Source organism: Drosophila elegans, unplaced genomic scaffold (assembly GCF_018152505.1).
Source record: "Drosophila elegans isolate 14027-0461.03 unplaced genomic scaffold, ASM1815250v1 contig_149, whole genome shotgun sequence".
Lineage (NCBI taxonomy): Eukaryota > Metazoa > Arthropoda > Insecta > Diptera > Drosophilidae > Drosophila > Drosophila elegans.
Window position 1 is genome coordinate 6270894 of NW_024545513.1, and position 25199 is coordinate 6296092.

Sequence of the window (25199 nt, forward strand, 5' to 3'; positions counted from 1 at the left end):
GATTGATCGCAACATTTCGAACACACATTGGCATGATATACATATAAACAATATTTTTGCCCTACAATAATACAGTTGCGGTCAAAATAAAAGCACCGCATAAATGTTTGCTTAAAAATTACAATTTTTGGGGGAAATTTAATAAGTTTTGTTTACTTTTAAATGGGACCGATTTGGGACTACTATCTGGATTGGGCTTAGGGGTATTTGTTTAGATTGCAAGAGTGCATGGCTATTACCAGCTGTTGTCTTGTGGTCATTAGCAGATGTTCCGCTGGTTGCGTGCTGCCAATTTGGTTCGTTCCCATTTTTTGTTGTCCTTTTTACGTTGACCATTTCGAGCAGTTGCCGTCGAGCTTTTCGTGACTAATTAGCAAATTCGCGACACCCGTTTGGGGGCATTTTTTGCGTTTAGCGCTTAGCGTTTGGGGTCATAGGCTAGACCCCCCCCATGGTCACCTTTTAACCGTTAACAGAAGCAGCTGATTGTCATGCCTGCGGCTCATCAGCGGGCTCATAACGGTGCTTTTGAAGTGGCGGCCTGTGATTTGAGTGCTTCGCCAATGGGCCACTCTCATGCGAGAGAGAAAAAGAGAGTTAAGAGCCCACTTTTCTCTCGAGTCGCCAAACTCCCCAAAAAAAGTGCTCCACTTACTCTCTTTCCATTTCCCTTTTCTCATTCGAGTATGTGTGAGTCACGCAACAAGCGAAAGAGAGAGCACTGAACAGTGGGACACATGCGTGTCACAAAAATTAAATGGATTAAGGATAAAAAGGATATAGAGAATGTTTTGTGATAACCTTAACAAATGTACAAACCATTTAATAAAAATGTGTTTTAAAGAAGGTATATTAAACCCATAACTATAAAATATGTTTATAGAATCCGTGCAAAAAAAAATATTAGTATGGTATATTTTCTCTTTGATTCTCAACATACCTAAAAGACTTAAAAAGTTTTTATTTTATTTAGATTTGTTATGGAATTATATACTTACTTGTTGTAGCGGAATTTTACTTTTCCTATAAAATCAATTCTATTCCCGATATATTAAGATATAGGTTTTAATTTATCTGTTGAATATGGGTTCTAATTTGTTAGAGGACAACATCCACTGTGCGGCGCCCAGAAATTCTTGGAGAGCAGAGCGTGCGCCCTGTTGTCCGCCGGGCGGAGGAGTGGGTGGAGGGGTTTGGCGGCGAGAGACAGAGAGAAAGAGAAAGAGCGAGCGGACCAGAGAGAGCAGTAGCGGCGGCGGGACTGGCGGCAAGATCGCTCATTTTGCAATTTCGGGCCGTGTTCCGCGGACGTGCGCGCATCGTTCACTTTCAGTCGCATCGCAGTCGCCGTCTGAATTTCCCAATTTCAATTGGAAACCGAATTGATTTTGAAATCCACTCATTCGATTTCGAACTGTGCATATACTTTTTTTTTTATTTATATTTTTTTTTGTGAAAATGCCAAATTTGCCATCATGAGCGTTAGAAAATCTTAAAGATCGCGCGTTATCCCTTTGGGAAGTGCTATACGAAGTAAACTCAAAATGAAATTGTGGAAATCGAAGAAGCCCATTGTGGGCTGTGTCCCCGGAAAATCGGCGGCCCTCAAGCAGGACCAACAACAACAACAACAGGAGTCGCACAACAACACCTTCAACGGAGGACATCATCATCCGTCAACGGACACTTCCTTGGCGCCCATGTTATCCGGTAAATTAAGGGGGCTTTTCAAATTTTTCGTACTCTGCCCCTCCACCACATATCCAAGAAAAACCAACAAAAATCTTCGAGGCGCCCAACATGTGCGCTCCCATTTTCCGCTTTTCCGCTTTTTCCCCGCCCGCTCAGGGTTATCGCATTTCCGCCCAAGGTGCTTGCGTACGGCCCTCAAGTGCTCGAATTTAGATATAGATTTGTATACAAATATCCGACGGTGTATTTGTATCTTTATATCCAAGTATCGGCTGGCAGGGAGGCACTGCTAAAAATCTAGATTTTCCTTTGAAAATATTAAGTTGCAAACCATTGACTTTTGGAAATACTTACCTAAATATTCTGTGCATTATATTATAAAGGTATTTTAATTTTAGCAAAATTTTAGGTAAAAAATCTGTCGTTTTAAGATTTTTGAGCTAGAATTCAGTTGAACATAACTTTTATTACTATAAACAAGTATTACAATGATTTTTTAATCTATAGTTAATAGTTCCAAACTCGAATTGATTTATTTATGGCCCATTGTTTGAAAACAATAGGTTTTTATATTTCGTAGTTTTATAAACAATACATTTTATAAAATACGCATGTTTAACAAGTGAATAATAACAAATGTATAACTTAGTTTTGAGTAGACCTTCTTTTCGCTCAGTGTGCGCCAACGGGCCAAGAGAAGGTTTGACATTTTCAATTGAAAGTAATTGCTCGCATTTCGTTTTCGTTTTCCGACCGAACGAAATTTGTCAATTGCAACGCCCCTTCTCCAAAAACCCCCCATGGAGCTAATGGAGCTCGGTGACCCGACCCTTGATTTCCCAGCTATCGGTTCCATGGGGGATCAGTAGGCAGTTTGATGGATTACCCGGCCATCGAATGGCAATCGAATTGAATTGCAAAATCAGTGGAGTTCAACGTATCGGGGGACTTTTGCCATATTGATTTAAACATATATCATGGCTAATTGGAGCTGATCAGATAAGCAGATGATCAGATGCATTTGCCATCAACTGGGACGTAATTGAATGGATTGCGCAATCTTAAATGGAAAATCCACGCTGTTTCTGACTATCCAACAAGTAATAAAATTTACTTTACATCCAAACTTCTGTATCAACTTTGAGCTATCAAAATTGCAGATCCAGATAGGCTCCATAGGAGGTTATACCCCCTTTTGAGGATCTTAGAGGCCGTTCCACGAACGCCGTTCTGCTTTTCTGCTGATCCTCTTTGGATTAATGATCTAAAAATGCCGACAGGACGGTCTCGAGTAAAAACGGCTGGGATTTATGTCAGTTAACAAATAAGAGGGGTAAAATTATGGCACAACTCCAATTGCAACTGCAGTTGAACTTTCCAATGAATGAAAAGAAGAGAACAAGATACATTTACGGAATGGATAAAATGAAGAACCGAAGGAGATACAAAAGTATCTGCATCTGCTCGTGTGCGCGGGCTTAAATTGCATTTGATGAATTTATGGCATGGCAAGCGTAATTAAGCATTTAATTAAATATTTCTGATGCGCCGCATTGTTGTTGCTGCTGTTGCTGCTGTTGCCTCAGCCTGCCCCTTTTCATTGCTTAATTTTCTTGCGCGGAATGCCACAGATTGTATCTGGTAGATAAGGCCAAGTGCCTGGCCAGAATGCAGCTTCTGCTGGTGGATGTTGGTGGATGCTTACTGGGCCAGACAATCGCCCATTGATGCCAAACGCCTAGATGAAGATGCACAGCAGCGGTCAAAATAATAGCACTCGGCTTGGTGAACGTGAATATAACGGAATACTATCATATTTTATTTCACTGCATACTAAACTACGACTTATACAGTGTTATAAATTAAAAAAAAAAAAAAGCCTTATATAAAAGTAATTTCTATTTTTAAAAAACGGGATTCATCTTCTACAACGCCAATTAGGTATCTTGGAGGCAATGTACAAATGTAACCAATTTATTTCCCCAATTAAGTAAGACATAACACAACATTTGATCTGCTATTGTTTTGACCCCCTCTGTAAATAAATATAGCTAGGTACGTAGATAGATGCATCTGCAATTGCTGACTGCCGATCCAAAGGCAAACAGAGGCGTGCACTCATCCACAGACGGGGATCGAAAAGGGGGGGTGGATGACCAGATGTCACTTGTTTACACAGTAATGACAGCTACAAAAGCAAAAACAACAACTGAAGCGATTGATTTGACTGCTCTTTTGACTCCCCCGAATGCAAACAAAGGCCTGAGAAAATCGAAAGGTGTTCAATGTCAATGCACCAACATCCAAATCAAACCCAAAAACCCGAGCCAACCAAATCAAACAGATGACAACTCCCCCAGAAAAAAAAAACGAAACCCTCATTTTAAAAGCCCCTCCTTCATGTCCTCTTTTATGGCACATTAAATGCCCATAAAATCAACGACAAAACATTGGAAATCGTAAAAAGAGTTTAAACTACTCGAAAAAGTCAGAATGATATAATAGATCAACAAAGATGCTGTGTGTTGACAGGCGAAAATTTCCATTTGCACGAGTTTCTTGTAATTATTTTTGTTGCAGTGTAACTCGGAAAATGCATAGAAAAATTTGTTAAGGACCCGAATCAAAAAAGATAATACTTAATCAATTAATATATTATTAAAACTTCCAAAAATAAAATTGAACACAGATTAATATAATTGCTTTAGTGACAATTCTTAATACTTTATTTTTTTAACGTCTTTACATATCTAGCTATATTTTTATATACATATGAACCAATTGTCATATTATAAAACGATACATTTTTCACCGATAGTTTAAAAAACAATAAAAATGCAATTGAGGTCTAAATTTCTTCTCTTTGTAAGTTTTTTTTGTACTGGGAATTTGGAAAAAGATCACGTCTGACATGAATATGAGGTAAACTTATGGAGCGATTAAATGTATGGAATTTCGATGATTATACTAAAGTGACAAAATCGAGAGTGAGTCTAGATAATTCCTTGTGTGCTCTTTATCATATACAATTTTTGTTCTTTTTTTAGATTTTATTTGCTTTTCGGTTGCATATGTCAATTTTTTACGAGCTGCATTGTACATCGAAAAAATGTTTTTAAGACTTGTAAAACACCAAATGGAAATGGGTCTGGTACTATCTATTTGTGTATTGCTTTTGCTGTGCACTTTCCAGTTTTGTTCCTTTTTTATGACCAGTAAATTGAAGAGTTCGAAATTTACAACTGATTTGAAAGCAATTGTGATTTGACCATTTATTGAGCGTATGTAAATTTGGTATTTTTATGAGGGGAGTGAAGTGTTTAGAGGGAGTGTTATGTATAAAATCGCTTTTATTCTGCTGTTCGTTTGAAAAACTGAAAAGCATTTATGTCGGGTGCTTTTTTTTTTGTTAAAATAAAATTTATGTCTCGATATTCCATTACATTACATGCACTTGGATCTTTGGGAAAATACTTTTAATTTTATTTTATTTACTTTAATTAGTTTTCGAATTATATAATTATAATTATGAATTATAAAATAGGTTTTTTTGATATTACCCACCTATTTTACAATTGTAAAATTATGCTATTACAAATTTTCCTTTGTGTATGCATTTGTATAGCTGCAATTTCTGAATCGTTGGCGACATTTCATTGTTGTTGATGGGTTTATTTTCCTCCCTTGGGATCCACTATGCTCCTCCAATCCCCAACACCCTCCTCTCCGGGGACTTCATGCCATGCGGCAACAATAAAAATCGAGAGTAGGTTCGCTCATCCAGGGATTTCCATAATTCCCGGTCTATTTCACTATTTGTACTCCAAGGAATTGGGTGATATGTGATGGATAAAACGGGGGAACCCTGTGTTTGGGGAATTAAGTGAACGGGTAAGCGAGCGGGTTAACTCAATGCAACATCGTCTGCAAGACAAACAGTCTATGCCTATTTGGTAAATATTCAAATTTGTTTCCTTGCACTTGGAAAAAAATTTGTGCTTGGAGAGAAGCCACAACAATATAATGGAACAATATCCATTATTTATTATGAATAACTGAAAAACTCAAGACTACCATCAATCTTAAAATAAATTTTCTTGATATAAAAATTACAATTTTTGTAAATCTAATATTTAACCCAGAGGCATGTGATTTTAATAATAGCAAAAATATTTTTTAGAAAGGCACTTTATATTTATGGTATATTGGCAGTACTTTTTTCTGAGTGTAAGACTGCGATTGTCACGGCACTTCTCCATTTGTCCCCACACCCCGCTTTACACCCATCCAGCTGCACTTCCCCGTTCGTTTTTGGGCAATCGAAAACATTCTCCCATCCTCCGACTTTTCCACACTTTTACAATTTTCATGCCATGTGCGTAAGAGTTTTCTCCGTGTGTGTGTTTATTTTTCGCCACATTGCGGCCATCGAGTGTAAACAAAAAAGCAACATCGATGCGGCACGGACATGGGCGGGGGCGGGCGCGCCTCTAGAGGGGGCGTGGCAGGGGATTCTAAAGAGAGCCCGAAGAGAACTCAACAATTTGACGCAATTAAAACGAAATGAGCACAGAGTGAGTGGGATTCCTCAGTCTCGTCCAACAGTTGGTGTTGTTTATCTCAGGGGCGTACGCAGGGGGAAGATATAAGCCTCTCAACATATTTCAGAATTTAAGAATTTTTTAAGACTTTTCTAGATTAAATAGTATAGAATTCAAGTTGAATAAAGATAGTTATAGTCACAATTAAACCACATTATATACCATAAGAAAAGAGGAGGAATTTTTGTTATAATCTTGGTATAAAAAACTGAGATAATATTAAATAAGTAAATTACAAAGAAACCCTCTTAAAAAAGTCCTCTCATGCCACTGTTTTTGAGTGTTTTGCTTTCAAGTATCAAAGAAGAGTACTTCTTTTGTTTTGGGAGGCGTGAAAATCCTTTGGGTGCCCATATCATAAAGCTGCCAAATCAAACGGAAGCGACGACGAAGAAGCAGCACGTAAACAAAGCAGCACAGCAGGCAAATGACATTTGTGCCGCAATCCCCACTCTGCCCCCATTTATCCACACCCCCCATTTTCGCTATGCCCCCACCGTGCACAGTGGGCCACATAGGCACAATGGCTACAGTGGGGTGCAGGGGGTTGAATCGGCAGCTGCTGCCAACTGATAACGCAAATAAAGTTCCGTCACAATAACTGAATAAAAGTTCACTGCACTTCCGTTGAACTCCAAACGGTAAATGGAAGCACACAAAACAGGGTTCACTTCAGTCAACTGATTTCATATGCATTTCAAAAAATAACGAATTTAAAGGTGAATTTGTTTGTTCATAAACCAATTGTCATAAAAGAAATAAAACCAATTTCTTTTCATTTATTGATATTTTGTTTAGCGTTTAGCCTTTACCAGATATTATTTTTTTGACACAACATGTAATTTAATACATATTATTTTCTGGCCAATGCTAGAGAAACGGAAGCTCTTGTTCAAGTTTTCTTTCTTTTTTCTTTATAATATAATTAAATTTTCCGTCAAAAATATTCAGTCATATATATTTTTTGTATAGTTTTTGCAAATATAGTTTTCTGCAATTTCCTGTAAAAATGTTATTTGTTTTTATTTTCTTAAAGCATTTTCCCCTTTGAAGTTTTTCAACTTTCACTTATTTTTGACAATTACTTTTGTGCCTCCCAAGAACCATTTTCAAACCGATTTTATGGTCACTTTTCTTTTGTGTGGTCTCCATGGTTGTTGTTGTAAACAAATTGCTTATGGTCTTGTTGTTGCTGCTGCAGTGGCATGTTGCAAACATTTTGCTGCCATTTATTTTTGTTTAATTTTCCTATTGCTGCCGCGAAATCTGCCACAACGACGTCACTCAGCAGCAAACATAAACAGAGACAGAGAAATGGAGATGCAGACAGCAAGGGAATCATACATTTTATATACACATACTAGTATCTACAGTGATGGTTCTTCAATTCAAACCATCGTGGAAAATATCTGTTTTCTTTTAAAAAATGTAGAATATGCGAGATTGTTTAAAGTGAATATACTAAATAGATTTAAGATCAAAACCAACACCAATCAAACTCCATTATAGTATGGCAAATTGTGTAAAACATTTTTGCAAATATTTTTTATTAAAAATAAGCAAACTTATTTTTGAGAAACTCTTGCAAAATTTGTTTGTAAAATTATTGTAAAGTGTTCTTGTCTCAAGGAAATTAAGTATTAAAAAAAAAGAATATTTAGGTAAGTTCGAATTAGAGAAGTAACACTTTGGAATTGAAAATGCATTTATTTCCCTAAAGCCGTAAACAGACCACAATGTGCACGATCCACACCCCCCTTTTCACGGATTTTCCTACCATCCATTTTCACATTTTCCACTGCATCCAGAAATATGCGTAGAGAGGGAAAATGTCACAATTTCAACGGCTGATGCTGCAGCGCAGTGTAAAAATAGCAACAAAATCAGAAAATAAAAACAACAACAGTCATGGAGCCAGAGGTGTAGGCAGGGGATAATGTTGGCTTTACACCCCCTTAAGAATTCTGTACTAGTTAAATGTAACTACTGAAATAAGTTTTCTTTATTGGAATACATCTAATGAATCCAGCTACGCTCGTAGGGAATTTTTATAATTCTTCTTGAACGGCAATATTAATCCCCTTTTTAAAATTCCGCCTACGCCCCTGTTCGAAGCACACGTTTAATATAATTTGTTGTTGTTATTGTTTGTGTTTTGCTCCTTTTGTCGCGTCTACCACTTGGATTTTGGATTAATTTGTAAAGTCTGCTGTTGGATGACAACTCTCCTGTCTCTTTTCCACGCCACTTCCCTCTCTTTAGAGCAGTTTTCATAATTATTTGTTGGTTGTCTACCAAGCCTACCCCTCCACCCACTTTCCAACTCCTGATTTCCACTTAGCACTAAACAAAAAGCATTAAAAGTCGCAAATTTCCCTACCCCTCATTATTTACTTGCCGCTGTTTTTCTCTGTTAATTATGAGTGGAAATATTTCACTGCATAAACACAAGTCTTATAGTCTTATATATATGAGCACCCGTGTATATAGTCATTGATCAAGGGTCTAGTAAATTAAATCTCCCTTGTTGCATTATAAATCTCAACTCGAGTTGGGAAAAGTCATTCGCAATTTGAGTTAAGGAAAATTAAGAAATACAGGGTAATCTAATGCTGAAAGAACTCTTAGTTTAAAATAATGCATTTTGTGTTATACAACTTAATTTTTTCTTTAGGTTAATTAACGTATTTTGTATACAGATATTTGTTCATCTTCTTTATCTATGTTTCCATTTATGTTTATCAATATTGCAACCCTTTCTGTTAGAAAAGATATTTTCTCACAGGATTAAAACATTACTTGAAAGTAACTTAACGGTCAACCCACATTTATAATTCACTCAAATTAAGTTGATTTAATGATTTAAAATTGTTAACCAATATGACAGCCCTTTAAACATAAAGTGTCATCTTCAGCAAGATAGTTCCCTTATCCAACAGTCAATCAAATTTCATAACGATAGAATTACGTTTAAGGGGCAAAATAACAATAAAATGGGTGGATGTTTTTTGTGTGCGATAATGATGATGCTGTTCACTTCATGGGAATTTCACTTTCATTTCCAATAAGGGATTTAATTAAGCTGGCGTTCAGTTTTCGGGAAATTAGATTCCGGCTATCCAGTGATCTGTCACAGCCTCATTATAGGCGGCATAACACTTCATTTCTCTTCATAACCGCCGGCATTTGCTCTCCTTGTCTATCTCTCTATATATAGTATATATATTGTGACTGTGGGCCTTTAATTGAATTTCGAGCGTCATGAGTTGTTAAAAATTTGTATGCATCCTCCCCGAAACAAATTGACTTTTTATCTTTCCTATCGCCCACTTGACAATCTCTGTGTGTGAAGTGCTCCTGCTCTGAGTTATCGTAGGGAAAAAAGACGCCTTCGATTTTGTCAACGGTAAAATTTCAATAAAGATATCCAATAGTGAACCTTTTTTTTCGGGAACTGTAAGACCCCGTCTTATCATTAATGGCAGATTTGTTCGGGTACCGAAAATTCTGTGCGTGAGTTGTTGGTGCGGCCGGGGATCGGTTACGGGTAATTAACATTTGGGGGCATAAATCTGAGGCCCCTTACCGATACGCCGAAATATTGGGCAACTGTGGGGCAAGTTGCACAGTGGAGGGGAAAATTGTCGCACATGGCGAGCGATATGAGAAGTGCTGCTGAAATTGTCAAATGTTCTGCCTTTATTTGCTGATGTGCAAATGAAATGTTTTGTATGAAATTATGACCCTATATGCACTGGGAAATTTATGGAGAAATTTAAAAGTTCCTTTTAATATTATTATTATACGAAGTTGTATATCCAATAATTTTTAATTGAGCTTTATTGCCTTTTTATATTAAGTTTTTGGTGAAATATCAAATTTAAATTTATGATACTTTGTTCTTCCATATATTTAAATCTCTTAATTTGAATTTTGTCATAAAGTGTGATAATGTTTTATGATTATTAATCAATATATTAAATATTTTTTTTCAGTATAGTATTAAATGTTTCGAGTGCATTTCTCTCAGTTTTTGCCTCAACTTACTGTTCCTCCCCCTTTAAAAAGGCATAAAAAATACCGAAATGGTCGTAAATCAATTTTGATGCAGAGTTCCTCGACTGCAGTGCGACTTAGTGGCGGCTCGTCGCCTCCTCAACTCGTACCGCCCCCTTTGAGCTATATCATCAGCGCCTTGAAATGTTTTAGCGAAAGGGTGTTTTCGCATTGAGAAGGAGACACATCGTGTTGGAGAAACAGCGACAGCTACATTTGTTACGATGTGCGATGTGCGAGCAGCCATGAACAGACTGTCATCCCAGGGATACAGTTCACAGGGAACTCAGCGATCTGGGTCCTTGGGAGTGGTTCTCAAATACCACATTCACAACATTGTATTTTTTAATAACGTTTACAGAAAACCAGGTGATTGGGTAGCAAATTTTACACTTTAGCTAAAATGTAGAGCTTTAGCTTAACATAGTCTCACTTTAAATATTTACTGTCGAACTGTATGGAGTTTGAGTACCTGAAATTGGTAAAATTAAGACAATTTTAAAACTCAAAAATAAATAATCAAAATATTTTCCGGCAAAAAAATTTTTTTTTATAAATTAAAACAATATTTCTGAGCTTAGATTTGAATGCTACCTTTACAAATTTAGACCTATCTATTGTTTGAGTTTTACTTTTTTGTATATTTTTGAAAGATATTTTAAGATAATAAGAATTATTAAAATGTTCATCCCTGGCTGTATGATTATGTTCGGTTATTTCTCTTTTTATTTATTATTATTTCTTATGGTGTGGCTCAGTCATCAAATGAATGTCAACGTTTTGCTAAATACGCGAGGATCTCAATGGAGTGCCTATGTGAGTGAGTTTTTTTTCCTGCGTTTTTTCCCCTCTTCACCATTGAGTTTTCCCTTTTCTTTATTGTTTTTTTTTTTTTTTTTTTGCAGGCAAGGGTCGCCCTTTTTTTTCGCCAAGTTCGGTTCATTTAAGTTGAGTTCGTTGCGGCTGATGCACTTTGGCTGCAGGGCCTGACCTCCCCTTGCCCAAAAGCCCCCCTCCGCCCATGAAGGGGTGTCCTCGGAAATTCGCTTTTGTTGCGGCTTTATCAGATGTTGACATTTTTGCGGAACCACACTCGAGTTCATTTGCAATAATTGGTTTTTCTTGTTGTCTTCGTCCGGGGGAAAAATAAAGGACGGGGGCGGCGACGAGAGCCTTGTGCTAAATAGATTCCGTTGAAAATTTTTTGACATACTCGTATTTTCACGCCCTGAGCTGCGTGTCCATTAATAAATAAGTCACTAGCACTTGAACAAAAAACAAAACTTCAATAAAGAAAACTTTTCTATACACACAGAGTGACATACATTTTTCGAAAAGAATTAGACTATGGTTTTTGATGTTTGCCATATTTCCAATTCTTTCTTAGACCTAAATATTTTGCTTAAGATTAAAGAGCAATAAGTCAACGCAGAGCTTACAAACAACGACTGCTTAAAAAATAATAAATAAAGTTAGAAAATCATTTAAATGAATAACTCTTACAAAATTCCATGAAAATATTATATATTTAAATAGCTGTCTTTCCCATTTTAAAAATGGTATTTTTAAAATATTCTAAAGAACTACGCTGCACAATTTTTAAAGTGCAGACAAAGTCAGCATTTTGTGGGTTAATGGATACATGGGCACTTACTCGGACGTAAAAACTACGCATTTCAGGTTCTGTTCCCGGCCCCACTTAACCCCTTTACCACCTTAACCCCCTAGTGCACGTCTTTCCCCTTTTGCAACACTCTCTGAACCAAAGTCCCATTCCCTTTATTGTGGCCAGAAAAATAAACTGGAAATTGCGTGGAGAAAAGCGCCGCTAAATGCAAACAATAACAGAGCGTCAAGTTGCCAATAGATTGGCATGTCAATCAATCAATATCAATCGCACGGATAGTCAGTTGGACACTCAATCAGTCAATTAGTCGACTGTTTGGCCCACATCCACATCAAATGGATCTTCCAGCACCTGTCAATTGGATATATATATCTGCAGGAATAGCTCAATCAAGTCGATCGATCTGATCGAAGGCTAAAATATATAGGATAAGATAAGTCTTACAGTTTTAAGTTCAATTTAAGCAGAAGATCAATTAGATCAATTGAATTGATTTTATTTTACTTTTCTTTCCCACCCTAAAGAATATACTGGAAAAACGAATTTTAGAGTAAATTATAAACAACTGAATTGTATTTATTTAACTTTTCATTCCAACGCTTCAAGTAAATGAATACTTATTTATTTATAATCATTTTTAAACCACTGCTTTTCATCCTAATCGATAGGCAGTTTAAAAAAAAAATGAAAGGAGAACCTTATGGTCTGAAATTCTTAGGGAAGATTGGAATGTCCCTTTCCCCTTATGCCTCATTATAACGAAGAGATCGCGTTGGGCAGATTACCCTTGAATGATGTCTATTTTGCAAGTAAATGTGGCAAATCGCCGAGGAATTTCATGCGGCAAATGAACCATTCCAGAAGACAACATTATCCACAATGCCCATAAATGCCTTGGGATCAGGAGGGGGCAAAACTCTGACGTTGACGACCCCCAGCGATGTAGGAGCTGTCTGTCTAGATCGGCACTTGTGCAATTTTCCAACCCTGTTCTTCAGTTCGGGGGAAATTGAAATTGAAAGTGGAAAACTGTCGGCGGGGGGATGGATCATCGCCTGGGGTCTATTTCAATCAGTGAGAGCACACTATCTGCGATCTGTCTAATTGCCAGGATGACTTCAGGAAGTACTTCATATAACGGGTGGCACTGTCACTCCCCCTTCGCTTTTCCACCCGCAAATCTTTTCGGATGAGCGCAATTTCCGCTAGAGAAGGAATTGGCAACTGTCGCCGATAAATTTCCCTGCAACTTTTCCGCGACTTGCCATAAAAACGAACGCACGACAGGCGGCCAAAGGCAAAAATAGCTTTAACTGCCCCACCAATCCAATCTGGAGATCCCAGAGATCCAAATCCATTTCATCTTCTCCAGAACGGAACTGCGAATGGCAATGCGAATTAGGCGGCGGCGTCCATAAGTTAATTTGGGCCTAATGTTATGACACTTTCCATGTCGCCTGGTTTTTCCCGGAAACATTTAATAGCTGCGGAAGCATAAAGTAGAGTAATCATGTTTACAAGTCAATTGTCTTAAGAAGTTGTCATGTTTGTTAAACTATCTATAGTTATAGTTCAAAAAGGATTATGAGTTTGATGATAAAGAAGATGAATTTACTTATAGGTTACTTTTTTATTTCATCGTGATAGTCGATGAGTTTTTATAATCGATTTGTAACTCTTCCATAATATCGATTATCACAAAAGTTAAATAGTTTGTTATCTATTGATCATTTTATTTTTGACAAAATATTGCCACTACAAATGTAAGGTAAATAAATTTGTCTTAATCCAAAACATCTCTCCCACTTGTTAACATTTGAAATTGAATTTGGGGAATGTGTAAATCAGTTCCGGAATCCTCCATATGTTTCCAGCTCATGTATACGCGTATATAGTATTTCATAAATCCATACGCACTCCATCACATTAGTTGGCTATTTTATGGGCTCTTTTCGATTTCATTTAGCGCTCGGCTCATTTCGACTTGTTCTTCCCCCCATTTTCCGACGGGGGGAAAATGTCGAGCACTTCCAGGGCATCTCGTGTTCGCCTCGTTTTTCCCGCTTTTCGCTTAATTCTGATTACATTTATTTATGAAACCGGGCGCACATATAATTTCCGCTTGCCGGCCCCAACGGCTCCAATGAATTATGTCAAACAAAAAAAAACAAAAAACCAAAAAAAAAAGAAACAAAAAAAAAAGCCCCGAAACACAAAAAAATCAAAACTAGCCAGGAAAATAAAAAAAAAAACAAATCGGAAAAACTAATAGCTCCTTTGCCTGCCAGTGGAAATCAAAATGAAAAAGAAAAGCGCCCATATAAAAATAGCAAATGAAAAGCGCATCCAAAAAAACACACAAGCCGTCGAGAGATATGTGAACACTTCAAAGCGAATGCGAATCAAAGTGGAGACGGAAAGAAAGAATAAAGAAAAACAAAGGTATAGGGAAAAGGTGTGAGGTAGGCAGAAAAAAATTAGATTTTACACCTGATTATTAAAAGATTCATTTAATTGATCTTTTACAAAAATTAATTGATTAAACCTTTTTAGCAAAGGAGTCATTGAAAAAAGGAACATAATTTAATTCATTCAGATTTTTAAACATAAAACGTTCTGTTTTTGTTTTGCTTATTTTAACGATTTATGTATCCTGAGGTTATATTATGTTGCACCTAAAACTAAAGTTTTCTCGCTGCTAAAAAAAATGGAATTTTTAGATTTAGATTTACTTATTTAATTGATCACTTTGTAAGCAGGACCTTTTCTTTCAGACATTAAAAAAATTTAATATATTTTTGTTAGTTTGAGTAGTATTTAGAATTTCGCTATCCTGGAATTATATTTAGTTGACAATTTGACACCTTAAACTTTTATACGTTTTCTCTGTGAATTCTAAAAAAATGAGCTTTTAGTATGAAAGACATCCCAATTTCTGCCAGTGTGGCCAAAGGTGCAACTGAATCAAATTGGCACACCTTTTCGAGCCAATGAAGAAGAAGCAGAGTAGCCGAAAAGAAGCAAAGCTGAAACCGAAGAAAACAAATTAAATGAAAATAAATTATAGCGAATCAGCTCTCTACATATGTGAACATTTCGTGTGTGTGTGTGTGTTGTGTGTGTCGGACAAATGAAGCGAAACGTTACGTTTTTTTAGCAGCTCTCTCTGCCCCTGTTAGTTTTTCCGTTTTTCCATTTTCTTTCGGGGGCTTTTGCCTAATTATTGTTGCTGCTTTTCATAGTCGGGCGGGCGCATTAAGAAAAACTTTATGCGCCATTGAAGCGTTCGAAAATAAAAGTCGCGTCCGCTTGCGTCAAACGTTGCCACGTGTGCTCTTGTTTTTCTTTTCTTTATTTTCTTTATTTTGTTTTTAGTTTTAGTTTTAATTTTTGTTGTTGTTGTATTTTTTTTTGCCAGTGTGTGTGCGTGAGGGAAATACACTCGTTACGCACACAGGGCGTAATTGTAGCAGATCGCGTATACGCCGCATAGTCCCCAAAAAAGAAAAACAAAAAGTGTTGCCACACACAGAAACACACAAAAAAAGCGAATAAAGTAGGGGTGAGAAATGGGAAGGTGGTGGAAAATGAGGTACATACATTGTATGTGGTACAGTGAATAATCGCCTTTTTTTGTCATTTAATTGCTGACAATCATGAAAGAGTGTCCTACCTGTAATAATGTTAATTGCTATTTTTGCTAAATAAATTTTGAACTAAAATGAGAAAAATCAAATTTAAAAAGTTACAAATATGACAATGTCAAAAAAATAAAATTATTATCTATTGTATGTATTTTTTATATTATTTTGTAAGCATTCTAAATGTATCTCTTTAGATTTACAATACTTCCAGGGCTGTTATTCAGCTTAAGTGGACTGAAAAGCAACTCAAGTTGATCAAGCTATGTGGGTTGCATTGCAAAAATGTCCATTTCACAGGCATTTGTGTTTTATCAAGCCACTCGATTTGATTTCCCAATTTTCCAGAGTGATCCGGCACTTCTACTTCGTGTTTTTCTGTTTGTTATTGTGCCATATGTTTTTGGGGGCATCGTACAAGATTAATTGAGTTCACATTTATATATTATACATGTCTGTTTTTGTGGTTCTTATAATTCCTCGAGTGAGATTCATTCGTTGGTGGAATTTTAATTGAAGCTTTTTTGGCGACGCCGAAGGTCGCAATTTGTATTGGGAATTCTCCGAATCGAATTGGATACGTGTACGATGTGGACTAGATGGGCGTGGGCGTGGGCGTGGGCGTGGTCGCCGAGGAGGTAGTGCCTCCTTTGATGTCTGGTGTGGCGGAATAAATTAAGAAAATGCAAAAGAAGTTGGTCAACGACTCCCCTTTGATGTGTGATCTGCTATGTTTACTCTATGCACTCTATTTATCTCTATTTTTTGGTTTTTTTTGCAGTTGACCGGGCGATGAGTCCGGCGCAATCGGAGGACTCCGGATTGGCTCCGGAAAGGGGAACCACCTACGCCACCATCACTCTGCCACGGAATGCCCTGCATTTGGCCATCACATTCGCAGGTGAGAAGGGGGAAGGGGGCTGGGGGCTCGTCCACTAATGCATCTCAAGTGGAACGAAAAGGGGGTAAGACGATATCTTAATGGCGGTTTTGGAAAGACAGAACAGAACTTACACATTCTGAGGGAACAGAAAAATCATCTGACAGCTGTCATAGGAAATCAGCATTGATTATATAATTATGTTTGGCACAAATTGAGCCACAGATCAATCAAATCAATTGGGAGCGCAGTTTATGCGGGTCGCTAATAATAATAATGATGATGATTGCTTCACCCATGGTAATTTCTGATTTAATCCGATTTTTGATTGAAATCAGGGGCTCTTTGTTTGGGTAAATCAAAGTAAAAATATTGCTAGATTACGGTTAAGATAGGAAATAGTTTTTGTACAAGAAATTTGAAGTGATTTATTATTGTATTGGAAATATAGAAGACCTCTATCCGTATACCTTTAAAAGTCATAATATATATGCAATTGCAAAATTTAAGTAACTTAGAATAGATGTTTTACAAGATGAAATATTCTTTGATTTCATTCAAAACCGATCTGATATTTATTGCATTTTCTCTCAGCTTTTTTTTAATATCGAAAAACATATAGATGGATCTGGCGGCATATATATCAGCGGGCTGTACTAATTTCTGGGGCTCAGCATTGATTTATTGCATTGTCGATGGGGTCGGGTCTGTGATGGGCTGCCCTCTGATGGTTTGCAATGGCATGGGAGGGCATGGCCAGCATTTCGGGGTGGTTTCTTGTCTGCAGATATATGTAGCCGTACTGCCATATAGTATTGTATATTCCGCCGATCGCCAGACAAAGTGGGCCGGCCCCGAATCATTCGATTTGAATGCGGAACGCGTCTTCGTCTCCGTCGATAATGCCGTTGCTCCGTCTCCGTTCGTCTACGTCCGTATTCATGGTGTCTCCGTCTCTTTCTCCGTCTGCCGTTGTCGCTGCCAAAATAAATCATCGTTCCAATCTAGAGAAAAGCCCACCCCCAGGGGCAAGTCGAGGGGGCGGATCGGGGGACCGATGCCAGACATAATAATGAGTATATTCACGTAGGCACAGTGACGGTAAAAACAACAGTTACTGTCCCAAAAAAAAAGTAACGATTTAAAATAAAAATAAATTTTGTTAGAGAACAACAAAATAAAGCAAGTTTAACAAAATATGAAGATTAAATAAACATACATAAATGAATAACAAACATAGGGATTGCACACATTTGTATCTCACATTGAAAGCTATATAAAATACAACAACCTAGTCCTAGTTTTATCAACCTATGATATTTTAATAAATCACTTGTTATAAATAAGATACAGCTGTATTACAAAAGCAAATATATAAATATATATTTTAAAACAAGTATAAAATAAAAATTAACAACCTAGTTTAAAAAGTAATGAAAAGGACACCTTGGGGAATTTTTGTTTTAATAAGCTTTACCTCCTATTGACTTGACGTGTGCTGTAGCTGAGACTGATTTCGTCTGAATCAGAATATAAAGTCCACCCATTCGGATTTTGTACTCTTGACTAATCTGCCGCGTTGGGGATTTGGCGATGTGAGTATGTGAGTGTGGGAAGTGGGCAAGAGTCGGCTGTTTCTTTTTGGGGGTTAACCTTAGACTTAGACCATGGGTACTCCTTCTGGTTTTCTGACGTAAGCATCGCCCCTCCATACAATCCAATCCACCAATCCCCATTATCATCATCGTCTTCTCCGTGGTCGCCAGTCTGCAATGTATGTTGTCATAAAGCGTCGCGTCGGTTTTCCCCCTCATTTTCTTGCCATTTTTTTTTTTGTATTTTTCGGCGGCTAGTTTTTCATTTGGTTTAGTTTTTTTTTTTTTTTTTTTTTTTGGCAATTTGCCAGTTGCGTTCTCATTGCGGCTGGCCCAAAACTACTGGCCGTCGACTTTTTTTTACCCGATTTCTTTATTTACGCGTCGTTGTGCGAGTATCTTGCTTTTCCCCCCAATTCGCATGCGTTTTTCCGCTGTGTCGACTGACGAGTCGCTGACAGAGTCGCCACAGGAAATCCAAATTGTGGATTGGAGAGACGGGGATTGGGCTACATACCATCTCCAGAATCTTCAGACCTCGGGAGGAACTTTAATTAATTTGAAAAGGTGTTGGACAGTCAGCGGATGATGCCTTTTTTCAACAAATACACTTTGAAAATGTCAAAGGTTTCACATCTGTTCGTACTTCAGCTACTTTTATATTTTCTAAGCTTATGTATCACATAGGTTTACCTACTAATAGGTTTAAAAGTAGAAAAATCTGGTTTAAAATATCTTAATTCAAATAGAAAAACAAATCAATGGCTATGAATTTAGGAAGTTACAATTTGTAGGTACAGAGTTCAAAATACCATTTGATAAGAAGTAAAATTGTACGGACTAAAATATTTCAATTAATTTATTAATAGATCTTGGATTATTTTATGATGCACGTAAATATTATAAAAATTATAGAAATCTAATTTCGACCAGCTAAAAAGGAGGGATATGCTTTTTTATAACTTGTGGAGGTGTTTTTGTAATATTTTTTTTTTAATATGCTAAGCCGGGTATCTATCTTTTAAGTAAACCTTTTGACTACATATATTTCATCCTCCAGAACGAAACGATCTGTCGTATCCGCCGGTGGTGGGTTCCCTGAGTCCGGTGGGTCATGCGGCGGACTTTCTGGCGCCCGGCGATCGCCTCCATCAGATCGACGGGATCTCGACGATTGGATTGAGCAACCAGAAGGTGATGAACATGCTCTGCGCTGGCGGACCGGATGCGGGTCCTGCCATTGTGGAGATCGAATACTCGTTGCCCGAATACAGTAAGTAAACCAATGTGATTTGGGTCACCTTCTATATATGAAACACTTTGCTGTTTTCTATTTTTCCGGGGCGCAGCAGTTTCCCAGAACAGCCTGTGTGTGACCTCGAAACTGGCGCAGATCACCGTGGAGCGGGAAAGTGGATGTCTGGGGCTGACGCTGAGGGGCGGGGCCGACTACCCGCTGATCGTCACCCATGTGCGGCCCCATGGACCAGTCTACAAGACCGGTCGCATCAAGCCCGGCGATCGGCTGCTGCGCGTCGATAATGTGAGTGATTTCGACTTGGAGTGACACTTCCGTTTTCGTTTCCATTTCCGTTTTTGCCTTTAGTTTTCTCCAGAATTTTGCAATACAGAAAGCACCTTCAGATTTTAGTTTAAATTAACCTATTAAGGAAAAGGAGTTTTTTTAAAATCAAATTTTAAAGAGTTCAACCCGCAAGAAAAAGTCCTCAGATTTGTAAACATTTTTTTAACCATATTATATTAAAAAGAATTTTATATAAATCTCTCTAGATTCAAAACGCATCGTGAACATAGAGTTTTGCTCTTAAAATATAGTATCATCTACTTTGAGATAGTTTTATATGAGATAACAAATCTCTACAGATTTCTATAATTTTGTCTTTATAAGGATTTTCTAAAAAACATGTTGTAACTTCAAATAAACTTTATTTATCAATGAAACCTTTTGTAACTTTAATTAAACTTTATAAGGCTTTAACATATTTTGGTTTTTTAATTTAGCAAATCGTATTTTTGGCAAAAATAATTTCATTACAAATTTTGAAGTGGTTTTATAACGCTTCAAAACTTTTTTTAATTGTCCGAAAATATATCTTACTACTGATTTATTTTCTATTAAGCTATAATTTATCGAAATGATAAATTCTCATAAATATTTTTCTTAAATATCCTTAACTAGGTCTCCCTAATTGGCAAAACACTGGCTGAGGCGCAGCAGATCATCAAGTGCGGGGGCCATGTTTCCGGCTACACCAACCTGACCATCGAGTACGATGTTTCTGTGGTGCAGAGCGTCGAGTTCTCGATGGGACCACTGCTCATCGAGATCGAGCGACCGATGAACGATAAATTGGGCCTGGTACTGTGCAACTATACGCCGGCGGTGCCCACTTCCGGTTCCGGTTCGAGTACTCCTTCCAGTGGCGAGAAGATCGAGGAATCGGCGGGCGTCTTTATAGCCAGTATCCTGCCCGCCAGCATTGCAGATCGGTAAGTGGTTTCTCAAGATCAATTTCTTTATGAGTTCTATTGTCTATGACTTGGATTTTCTGAATAGATTCTCATAACCCAGTTTCTTTTTCGGTATTCGTTGCAGTTGCGGCGCCTTATCCGTCGGCGATCAGGTGCTCTCCATCGACGACACAATGATCGAGCATACCGCTTTCAGTCCCGACGAGGTGATGACCATATTGGACACCAGCACGGGTCGCGGCTACACGCAGATGCAGATCATGCCCGCTCACGCGTTGGCCCGTCGCGGTGAGTTTTGCGTTTTTCGGTTTTTGGTTTTCGGTTTTTGGTTTTCGGTTTTTGGTTTTTGGTTTTTGGTTTTCGGTTTTTGGTTTTCGATTTACGGTTCGAAGTTTTAGCTTTGGTTTTATGAGACCCCCAGAACATGCCCCCCATCCTTGATTTTTGGCTATCTGGCCGTCGAAATCTGCAAGGCCAGCCAGGCTCCCAAGCGACGCCACGAAGGTCTGGCGTGGGCGTCACGGCTAATGAACAGTCGCAGCAGCGGCGGCTGAAACAATAGAGACGCCAGGCCTTATATAGCATACAGCGAGGGGTGATCGAGAAGTTGCAGATGAAGTTTTAAGCGTATGAAGGAGATTTGCAGATATATAATCAGAAAAGTACAAAGTTAAGTTGCCAAAACCTAAGGAAAGAAATAAAGCAGGCCTTATATTGTTTAGTTGAGGCTTTCAATTCAACAATTTTAATAATAAACTCCAAACAGTGAAATTTCAAGAGCAATTTCCACAAGCTTTCTAAAGCAATAAAAAGGATTTTAAAAGTTCTATATACATTTTATATACTTAATCATATAGCTATTTTTAAATCAAAATTTTTTATAACAACTCCTAAGCTCCCCAATAATGATCTTAGAATAGTTTAGAGTTTTGCATAGTAAAATAATTTTTCACAGTACAGGGAGCTTATATGTATAAATTCCCCGCAAGAACCGACCGATCCACCCACGCTGCAGCCAATCAATTGTTTTTCAAAGTTTTTCCCTCCATTTGTTAAGCAAACACGCAGAGACCGAGACGCACAGTCCGAATTGGTTCTCCCCAAAAGACAAAATACAAAATACAAAATACAAAAGACATAAGATGGAGCAGACCTGACAATCGATCGAATCCAAATCGGAAATACCAAATGGAATAGAGAATTATAGCGAAGAGTGGAGGCCATAAATTGTGGTCTAGGCAGACGAGGAGGACACGCAGCTGGCTAAGCTGCGGATCAGTCGTCGGAGCAGAGTCTTCGGCGCAAGGCCAATACCATATAGCAATCGGAAAAGGTCTTAAAAGCTTCTATAAGTTTGCCAGGGAGTGAGGTGTGATTGAATGTACTAGATATTAGGGGGGAAAAGTAACTTTACTGAAAGAGGGGGAGCGAGTTTGGAGGTGGAGTAAGTGAAGGCACCACTCCTATTCATTTAGCTGATTTTTATAAATTTATTGGGGAACAAAATCTACTAAGAACTCTTAAATCCAAGACAATAGGTACTTGTAAGCCCTATAAATATTAAGTAATTATTCAACCCAAGAAACTAGAAGCACCTTCTTCTAGCTTTTATATATTTGCCATTGTTATCTTTCATTTGAATGAAGACTTGAGTCAGTCTTTATTTTCTTGTTATATTCATAATGATCCTCTGGGAATCCCTCTAGCATCTTAAAAACACTCTATATTTTCTATTATTTTAATTATATATATTTTTTTTTAAACCCCTAGGTCACACGGCATTGGGCAGTCCCAAGTACAGCTTTAGCACCCTGGAGTCCCGCAAATCCTCGACGGCGGGACGCCAGCGTCAGCGTTTTGCCCGCAAGAGCTCGCTGCCGCTGGAGAATCCAGTTGGCACTGCGGGGGGATCCAGTTCCACGGGAGGATCGGTGGGAACGGCGGGAATCCATGGCAGCAGCAGTTTGGGCATGGGTCTGGGCCTTTGCCGGGCGGAGAGTTTTCCCGTTCTGCTCGATTGCAGCCAAGGAGCGGGTATTATGCTGGCAGAATCGGGATCTGGATCGGGATCTGGAGGCGCTGTGGCCATTGCCCAGATCCTGGCCGATTCGGTGGCCGATCGCAGTGGCTGCATTCAGGCGGGCGATCGCATCGTGGCCATCAACAAGATGTACAGCCTGGATGCGGCGGCCATGAGGCAGTTGCTCGAAGGAGGCTGCTCCAGTCGCAATGGTGGCGGCAATCCCGCCACAGGCACACCGGCCAACTGGCTGGAGCTGGAGATCGAGTTCGATATGCCGGATGCCGTGGTGCCAGCCAGTGGTGTGTTCAGCGTCAAGTTACTGAGGGCCGGCAAGTGTGGCCTGGGCCTCAGTGTCAGTGGCTCCAGTCATGGCGGCCTGGTCATTTCGGACGTGAAGATGGGCAGTCCGGCCCATCGCAGTGGCTCCCTGCGAGCCGGCGACATCCTACTGGCCGTCGACCAGCATCCAGTGCAGCATTTCAATGTGGACGCACTGCTCAAGGAGGAGGGCAGCAGCGGCAGGACACAGAATCCCAGTCACAGCTCCTCGGACTTCACCACGCTGACCATCAAACGGGTCGTCCTGCCCGATTTCCTGCCCATGTCCAGTCCGATTTACAGCAATTGTCCAGCAAGTGGCATTAATCTTGGCATGGGCATGGGTGTTTCCACCGGCACGGATCACGATCTGTACAGCAGCGCCTATGTGACGGCGGGCAAGTACGCGGATTGTGTCTCCCTGAAGTCGAGGACTCCGCAACCGGATTACTTTCGAGTGCCCAGCATGGACGATGCCAGTCTGCAGTCTGTGCAAATGCGATCGACAGCGGTATCGGGATCGGGATCGGGTACGGGCACAAACGGAGGCGGTGGTCAGGGCAACGGCTGGTCAACCACCGTCAACAGCCGATCCTTTGTGGCCCCGCCAAACACGCAGAGCCTCACCACCGAACTTCCCGAGGAGGAGGACGAGCAGGAGCAGCTGTATCCCGGCTACGAGCTCAATCGCTATGCCAGGTGAGTCTAAGCTCTAAATATTATGAATTTTTCTGCAACTGCAACAGTAAGTCGAACCTCAATGATGGTTTAAGAATAAACCAAAGAGTGGATTTTAAAAATGTTGGTTCCAAAACCTGACCAATTTTCATTCGCAACATATTGAATTTGAAACTAACCGTTTTGAAAAGCATTAAACATTTTCCTGAAACCTTTAAATGAATTGTATTTTACTTTTTGATTGATATTTAATAATTATATATACTTTTTTTTAGTACTTATTTACAAACTTTGAAAGCAAAGTGCTTTTTATGTGTCTTTTTTATTTATTTAGTTTTGCCTTTAATTTTCCAAATATTATTAAATGTACATAATTTTTGTCCAGTGTTGACTGCACCGCCTTGCCGCCGCCTATGGAGAACAAGGTGTACGGATCGGCGGCCAGTTCGAGCAGCAAAAGCAGCGGGAGCAGTTTGCACCAGATAATCTTCACGGTGCGATTGGAGCCGAAGGGAGGATTGCTGGGCATCACTTTGGCCGGCAGCGAGGATATCACCAAGCCGATCACAATCAGTGGCCTTGTGGAGGGTGAGTCTATGCAAGTGTGAAGCACTAAATAAAAAGTAACTAAAGCAAATCCATATGAACAGGTGGCATTGCGCACAAGAATGGCCAAATCCATGTGGGTGACCAGCTGCTGGCCATCGATGAGCACTCGGTGCAGGGGATGCCCCTTTCGCATGCCACCAGCCTGCTGCAGAATCTCGGCGACCTGGTGGACCTGAAGATCCTGCGGAGTCACGATCTGGCCAATGGCAGCCATTTGCCGCAGACGCAGGCCATTTATGCCAAGGTGCAGCGGCGTCCGCGAAGTCCTTCGGCCAACACGGAGGGCAGCAAGGAGTCGGCCACTGGCAATGGCAGCAGCAGCAATGGAAATGGCAGCGGAAAACCGCGCGTTTTCCACGTCACTCTGTACAAGGACAAGGTGTACGATGACTATGGATTCTCGGTGTCGGACGGACTCTACGAACGGGGCGTCTTCATCAACAGGATTCGCAGCGGAGGTCCTGCCGATATGTGCGGTCTCCTCAAGCCCTTCGATCGCATTATGCAGGTGAGTCACTAATATTCCTTAACTATCCTATATAATAATTAATAATAAATGTATAATACAGGTAAATGAGATGAAGACGCAGGACTTTGATTGCTGTCTCACTGTTCCGCTAATTGCCGCCGCCGGCGATAAAATCGAAATGATCATGCAGCGCACCGAGTAGTGATCCTTAATGTGCGCCACATCCTTATGTTAAACTAGTTGTACGTTAAGCTAATCCTAAGTGCCATTGCTAGCCCATAATAATATTATATATCCCTGTAACCTCTGTCTACCGAACGAACCGGTTCCCAACAACAACAGCAACAACAACAACACCAACCTTCAAGGACAATACGCGCAAATTAGCCTGCCATAACCAAATAATGTCCTCTTTAAAATAGTTCTGCCATAATTCTACTTTAATTCTATGCTAAATTTGTTTTCTAGCAAATAAATAATCATACCGAAAGTTTGTTCGAAACTAAACAATCAAAAA

General features: G+C 39.2%; 1 protein-coding gene across 3 annotated transcripts; it reads left to right on the forward strand.

Annotated features, from left to right (window-relative positions):
* The first annotated feature begins 1294 nt into the window (after positions 1-1294).
* Positions 1295-25199, forward strand: LOC108141197 (glutamate receptor-interacting protein 1). 3 transcript variants are annotated; one of them, XM_017264445.2, is made up of 10 exons: positions 1295-1710; positions 16399-16518; positions 19153-19365; positions 19442-19635; positions 20293-20603; positions 20710-20873; positions 22356-23625; positions 23990-24192; positions 24255-24721; positions 24783-25199. In XM_017264445.2, the coding sequence occupies exons 1-10, from the start codon at positions 1545-1547 to the stop codon at positions 24882-24884; spliced, it is 3210 nt and encodes a 1069-aa protein (XP_017119934.1). In that variant the 5' UTR covers positions 1295-1544; the 3' UTR covers positions 24885-25199. The 3 variants fall into 3 exon arrangements, with proteins under 3 accessions (XP_017119934.1, XP_017119943.1, XP_041566525.1); XM_017264454.2 differs by having other exon boundaries at positions 19445-19635; XM_041710591.1 differs by lacking the exon at positions 1295-1710 and adding an exon at positions 16201-16335.